At 38.9% G+C, this 7,502-nt stretch overlaps 1 protein-coding gene across 1 annotated transcript; it reads right to left on the reverse strand.

Moving 5' to 3' along the window:
* Positions 1-2,097: 2,097 nt before the first annotated feature.
* BBS10 (Bardet-Biedl syndrome 10) lies at positions 2,098-5,278 on the reverse strand. The gene is made up of 2 exons (XM_047787227.1): positions 5,022-5,278; positions 2,098-4,591 (listed from the first exon to the last, which is right to left on the reverse strand). The coding sequence occupies exons 1-2, from the start codon at positions 5,204-5,206 to the stop codon at positions 2,611-2,613; spliced, it is 2,166 nt and encodes a 721-aa protein (XP_047643183.1). The 5' UTR covers positions 5,207-5,278; the 3' UTR covers positions 2,098-2,610.
* Positions 5,279-7,502: the final 2,224 nt, after the last annotated feature.

Here is a 7,502-nt window from a genome sequence, read left to right on the forward strand (position 1 = left end):
AAAATGGCATAAGCTATACACTGAGAAATCACCTGTCTACCTCTTCCCTACACACCTTTCCTCCACTAATCACTGTCCCTATCCCATTTAGTTTGTGTGTCTATCTAGAGTTTAGGTTGTTACCAGTCTCTTGCTATGAACAAAGCTGATATACACACACACACACATTGTCGTTACCCTGCCCTCTGCCAAACTGTAGTTTTTGTTTTCTCTGCTGTGCTGTGGTGATGGGAAAAACATATTCTATTCCTTTTGGGAGGTGATGAGTAATTTCTGACAAAAGTTCAGGCTCAAACTGCATTGCTGTACCCCATCCCTATTAGTCTAAAACATGGATACCACGACACTCCAGTGTAACAAGGTTAAATAGCCCCCTGGTTAAAACAGTTCAAGGATGATCAACTATTTAATGTCTATTGTTTTAGGAATAAAAATGGCTTGTACTGATCCAATGAGAAAAAATAAGGAGTTCATAAAAGTTATTGGGGAAAGAAATTGGTACAACATTGTTAATAAAAAGTTATTGGGAAAAATGTGTTTGTGGGAGGTATATTGATATGTAACTTCAGAAACAATACAAAACTCAGCTGATAAGTTGTCCTCTGTTCTCTCCTATGGTGTATCAGATTCTATTTTCCAGCGAGCTGCCTCAATATATCTTATCCCACATGCTCTTCTATAATGTGACACTGACATTTCCCATTGAGTGGTAGGGCTTGTGTTCCCTCCCCTTAAACTTCAGCTGAACTTTACTGCTGCCTCAACCAACAGAATACAGTGAAAGATGTCCAGCTAAATCCAGGCACTCCCAGAGGTAATACAGTGATTCAAATCATCTAAGTATCACTATCTACTATCCATTAACCTCTGATGAAAGGTGCATGAAGGTAGGAACCAAATCTACTTATTTACTGTGGTATGTTAAGTATCTGGCACATAGTAAGCGCTTAGTAAGAATTTGCTGAATTAGTAAACTGGAAACACATAATTAGAACATATTAAAGATAACAGTTTTATTCAACAAGCACTTCTCAATTCTTGGTATGAACATACCACTGCCTTGGGTGTTACAGAGAACTACTAAAAGCAGAAGACACTGTCCTTATTCATGGCTAGATGCACAATAGTATTTGCATTTATAAACCTTTAAAATAAAATATATACATTAAAAAATTCATTTTGGAAAAACAGCTGTCTCTCAGTATCCAAGAGGGACTAGTTCCAGAAACCCCACTGTGGACACCAAAATCTGTGGATGCTCAAGTCCCTTATATAAATAGCACAGCATTTGCATATAACCTATGCACACCACCTTGTGCACTTCAAATCATCTCTAGATTACTTATAATAGCTAACATAATATAAATGCTAAGTAGTTGCCAGTGCACCTGGCAAATTAAAGTTTTGCTTTTTGGAACTTTCAGGAATTTTTTTTCCTGGAATATTGTCATCCACAGTTGGTTGAATCCATGGATGCAGAATGGACTGTAATTCTCAGATTATTTGCTACTATTGAACTCTGTCTATGCACCAAATACAATAAAAATCAGCAAATATATGAATTATTTTTGCAAGCTCTTGGGGGACAGAAGAAAATGATAGTATGAATTTTATGCCCTTTCTGGAATTAAATTTCAACTAAAGAAATGAAAATAATTTTATAAGGCACAGAGTCATATTTCAGGTAATACACTCAATGGTTTACAGATGGCGAAAAAAATCTATCCAGGATTTTCCTCATGAAATGGAAATAAACAAGGGGCCACATAAGAGTTAAAAACTAATTTTATTTATATGCTATTTGAGGGGAAAAAATGAGACATTTACTCACTGCTTCAGAAATTATGGGTAGGGAAAATAAATTACTTATTTATTTATTTATTTATTTATTTATTTATTTTTATTTTTTGGAGGTTCCCAGGCTAGGGGTCTAATTGGAGCTGTAGCCGCCAGCCTACACCAGAGCCACAGCAACATGGGATCCGAGCCCCGCCTGCAACCTACACCACAGCTCACGGCAACGCCAGATCCTTAACCCACTGAGCAAGGCCAGGGATTGAACCTGCAACCTCATGGTTCCTAGTCAGATTCCTTAACCACTGAGCCACAATGGGAACTCCCAAAAATAAATTATTTTAAATGATGCAAACAATGCTTTATGTTACAAACAAAGTAGAATGGCATTTGAAGACCTCATCCAAATCTGAGATTAAATTGTTCTATTAACTAAATACATAAAGGCAAGAGAGAAGAGGCAAGAGAGATGAGGAATGAAAAAAGATACAGAAAAGTAAAAATGATACAGAAACACCCTTCCCCAAACATACAGACTAACACAGATCTGAGGCAGAGGGTTACTGAGGGGGAAGAAAGACACTTACTCAGATCTTGGCTTCACTCATCCAGAAGGCTTCCTCCCTAAAACTCTTCCAATAATGTAGTATCTAATATTTCTGCCTGAATGTCCAATGGCCTTGTGTACTTTTCTAAAGACTTTTAAAGTTATGCTGTTTGCCTAACTGGACTGAATTGATTTGAGAATCAGTGGTCACATGCCTGCTTTGCTTTATGGTTTGAGTTGGATAACTTGCTAATAAAACACACCAAATTTTATAGTTCTTCTTCTGAATCTTCATCATAAATTTCCTGCGGTAGTCTCTTAATATTGATTACCAAATCAATGGTTAAAATGTTTGTCAAACACTGAAGAACTGAAGTTAGTAACTGGTATTTACCAGCAACTGATTCCAAACCTGCTGGATTGCTTACCATGGGTTGATTGGTTTGCAGTGCATGGAGAGCTCTTGTATATATTTGTGGGAAGCATTTATTTCCTTTCTTAGACTTATACAAGGTTTTGGGAATGCCTAATAGTGCATTAGCTATTATGATACTAACCATGGTTTCCTCTGATTGCTGGAATTTTTTGGCATAGTTGAGAAGATAGTAATGCAGTAAGATCTCAAAATTACCACCCACTGGCAAAACACAACCAGCTGGTATACATGAGAAACAGTAACTCTGGGAAGCACTCATTTCTAATGACTTATATCTCACTGGTAATATACTCCTCTTTTCAGCAATTTTTGTGACCTGTACATTTTCAAAGGAAATTTCTATCCTAGTATTTTCTGTTCTTGAGTTAGCAGAATCACTCTCAATAAATGGTTCATGGTCATCGATTATCTTGGCTTTGTCTGGAGATAAACATCTCAATGTTTCATCTGTCTGGTATGTATTTGCTGGCATCACTTCCGGTATTGAACATGGTATGTATGTTTCTAATTCTATACCTGGAACTACCAAATTTGAACATACTTTTGAATATGAATGAGTTTTTGCCAGTTCATCTTCATTCTTTACAACTGTGCCCTGATATGGCCTTTGAACTGAGCTGTTAACAATTTCTGATAACTGATTACTTTCTCTACTATTCTTATAAACATTAGTACTTGATGTACAATTTTGGTCACTTGCTCGTGTCACATAATTTAGATTAAGGTCTTTAAATAACTGCCGAAGCATTTTAAATGCTCCATGTAGAGCACCCTCATGTTGTTCAACAAGACCTTGCACTGGTCCACAAAGTACTATACAGTGTGGTATAAATGAACATGTGCTAATCAAGCCAAGATGAACATACCTTTTGGATCTAAGGATAAGGGGCTTACAAAATTTCACCAAAGCAGTATTAGAGATTTCATACTGCGAAGAGGCCTGTGGTAGTACAAAGGGAGCAATACCAGTGACCTTCTGGATAAGAGAAAGTTCTTCAGATGATAAACACTCCACCACGGATATGCCATTCAGTCTTGCATAATAAATTACTAAGTCTGGTTGCTTCACACTAGATAGGAGCAATCTTACATTCTCACTCTGTAAATGTTTCATTATTGCTTTTGTCTTTTCTTTAATCCAAAACTGAGATGTCTGAAACTGTTGTTCTGAATTTAGAATAAACTCTGATCCAGAAGTTGAAAAAAGAGGCTGAATGGTTTCAGTTACTATCACTATTCTTATGTCACCATCTGCTGGACAGTATACAGAAAAGTCTCTGTGAAGCACAAGCCCAGCTATGATCCTGGAATTGGAAACAGGAAGGCCGGTGACACCAACTTTCAACTCAACAAAACAGTCATCGACTAACTCAAATACTTCTTCAAATTCACTTTCACAGGACATACAGTTGAAAAAGTAGTCACACATCAACTGTGAAATAAAGGTGTGATTATTTCTTCCCACTCTTCCACAAAAAAATGCTTCTAAGAGCATCTCTAAAGAACTTCTACACAATGTTCTCTTTTTAGTGGATGAAGAAAAGATGGACAAAAAGTGTCTACTTAAGAAATGATCCATAACATAGTCTAATACTTGTGTCTGAAATGTTAGAAGAGCTTGGGAAATAAATTTCCACTGACAACAATTTTTCCAATGCCTTCCATGGGTTTGAATATTTTTGAAAAATAAAGAATCCTTTTCTTTGTCTGTGATTGCATGGAATTCTCTGAGTAAGTGGCAAAGAAAGATAATAAATGTTTTAGCACCATCTCCTGTTTTTCTTAGATGACTGGAAACACATGCCACCATCATCCTGTACAAAAAAAGAAATAAAGCAACTCAGATTTTCAGAAGGCTGCCTCCCTACATCTGAATAACAGTTGAAATCTTGTTTTTACAGCTACAGGCATAAAATGAGAATACTGTCCCTTTGATATACTTAGTTTTCGTTTTTTCCTTTTATAGGTTGCTTTGTTCTATTTCAAGATTCTAGGGTTGGGTCGAGCTGGAAGGAAAGCAGTGAAAAATGTTCTCGGCAGCTGTTAAGATCTTAAGTCTGGGAATGTTTTCTTGAGCAACGCTCAAACGCTGAGGGTACAGTGGTCTCATTTAAGGTCAGTTTTTTCAGGAGCATAACCTCAGGGACAAGAAGTTCAGGGAGATGGCCTGGAATGCCCATCTATGGGCTGGAGTGTGGGACGTGAGTACCTGATTACGAGACGCTCTAACCGGCTGGGGCGTACCTGGCTATGGGATGCTCTAAATGCAGCGCCTTCAGGAGGAGGCCTCCGTCCCGGCTGAGCAGCACCTCGCCAGTGGGCTTCGTACACAGAATCTGCCGCCCTTCGGGCCCCAAGCAGCAGCTCACGATGGTTTCTAACACTTCGGCCACCTGCAATGCCGCCCTCACGGAACCCACAGCAGCCATAGCCTTTCACGTGCCGGCGGCTCCAGGTCGCCAGAGCGGAACCCGGACACATCCAGGAGGGAGCTGAGCGGAGTGCAGCCGGAAGCGGAAGGGGCGGGGAGGCCGGAAGTCACGGCTGCGCGGCCTCTGGGTTGGGCGAGTGTCCGTTTTTTCGCCAGCTCTGCGGTAAAGACCCGCGTTTCTCCCGGTAGGAGCTATCGTCGGTAGCGCGCGAGGTCAGAGAAGAGGTCGGGACTTTAGAGATGGCTGGAGAGAAAGCCGCAGGCCCTTCCCTAGCTCCCTACGTGAATTCATTCTTCTCCAGAGGCTACAGCTGCCACCTGTTCCCTCCGTCTCCCAGGAAACTTCCTCTCAAGGACTCGGCACGGTCCTTGAGGGACTGGGCTCTGCAGCTAGAACTCTGCTCGTTCCCAACTCCCGACAAAAGTTGTTTGGTAACAAAACCTCTCTGCCTTGGACTAGCGCATACCATGTCCACACACTCCATCAGCGGTTCTTTATTGATGCAAGACAGATGGGGAGGGCCTGGCCACAGTCAGGAGCTGCAGGCATTCAGAAGGGGGCTTTACCACATTACCTGGGCTTAGGTATCACTATGAAACCCTAGTTACCACAATTTACTTTTTCTTTAGCAGAAGTGATGTATGTGAAGACTTAGCCATATTGGTAATCAATAATATGCTTTAAAAACGCATTGACCCAAGATGCCTGGACACAATTCGACGACAGGAAAAAAAAAATCCTGTTGAGCAGAAAGAACATACCGTTTCGCATACTAAGATACACCTTCTCTCTTAAGGATGAAATAGTTAAGAACATGGGCTTGAGATTTAGACCTGGGTTTGCTGTGCCATTTACTCATCTGTGACATTCTTTTGTGTCCACTTCTCAAAAAAAATGGTGATATGTAAAACTCAAAGTTTTGAGGAGGGCGAGAATGTTTACAAAGCATTCTTTTTGTTTTTGTTTGGTGTCTCAAATATTAACAGTATGTTCAACAAACTGCTGTGCCGTGCCATCACTGAAGGGGTTTACTATCTCCATAAGAAAGGGATGTTTTTTAAGGTGCAAAAGAGTCGATTATCATAACACAGGACACCTATTAGTGTGTGGTCAATATTATTAAGAAAATTATTTACACTATAGATGTTTCATTGAGATTGAACAGTGAGGATCTGTTTTCCCTACCTCTTATTCCCATACATAGGACAGGAGAAACCTCCCCTTTTCCCTAATAAGACAGAACCAACTGACTATTAGCCAGGAGCAACCAGATCCTGAGGAGAGCAAATATGGGAGGGGAGGATAATGGATGAAAAGAGGAAAACTAGAGAGGAGTGATTTCTTGGAACCTGTGTGATATTGACTCATAGACTAGTAGATAATTTGAGGGGTTTTGTACATAAGCTTGTGTAACAGCAAGGTTCTTTTTTTCTTACGCATTACAAATGAGTTACTCAGTACACATAGATTTGATCAGTGAATTTCAAGCATTTAAAGTCAGGTGTTTTGATCGGAGTTGTATTAAAGTACCCAGTGGAAAGAGGAGAATGGACAGTGAAGTCAGACATAGACTCAAACCTGGGCTCAACCCAGTCTTATGATACAGCTTTTGGAATCATTTTAACTTCTCTGAGCCTCAGATTCTTCATCTATAAAATCTAATCCCCACTTACCTGAAAGTCATTGTGAATATTCAAGAAGAATGAATCTAGAGCATTGGGTAAAGCATACATTAGGGAATCTACCTATTAAATCCCTTCCAAGCCCTTCAGCATCCTTCACAACTACTCCCCCCCAAATTATTTTTAAGTAAAAAATTAAGTAATTTAATCGCCATATGTTATATTCAAAGTCATTTTGTTACAGTTTGATTTTTTTTAAAAATTTTATTTAGAATGCCTACTTGTTGAAGTTAGCATCATCTTACAGATTAGAAAAATTCAATTGTTTTATCTCCGCAAACAATAGATTAGGAATAACAGATTAAAAATGTAGTTAATACATTACAAAACAGTTGCCTATGACTCTGTACATTTACTGTGCACCTTAAGGAAAAGAATTTGACAGTGTGCTGTACTTACATCGCAGATAACATATTTTATTCTATTTTATAAAACTGACCAGTGGTAGTGTTTGAATTTATAAATGGCCTTTAAATAGGATATTTAACTTAGATTTACAGTCAGCATGCTAAAAAGTGAAAATTTTCAACTGACGTTCTGTTGCTCATCAGTTCAAATGTTTCATGGCATTTTTTTCTTTAAATAAATTTCAATATTGTAATACTAAAGTA

The sequence above is a fragment of the Phacochoerus africanus genome, chromosome 7 (assembly GCF_016906955.1).
Source record: "Phacochoerus africanus isolate WHEZ1 chromosome 7, ROS_Pafr_v1, whole genome shotgun sequence".
NCBI classification, from domain to species: Eukaryota; Metazoa; Chordata; class Mammalia; order Artiodactyla; family Suidae; genus Phacochoerus; species Phacochoerus africanus.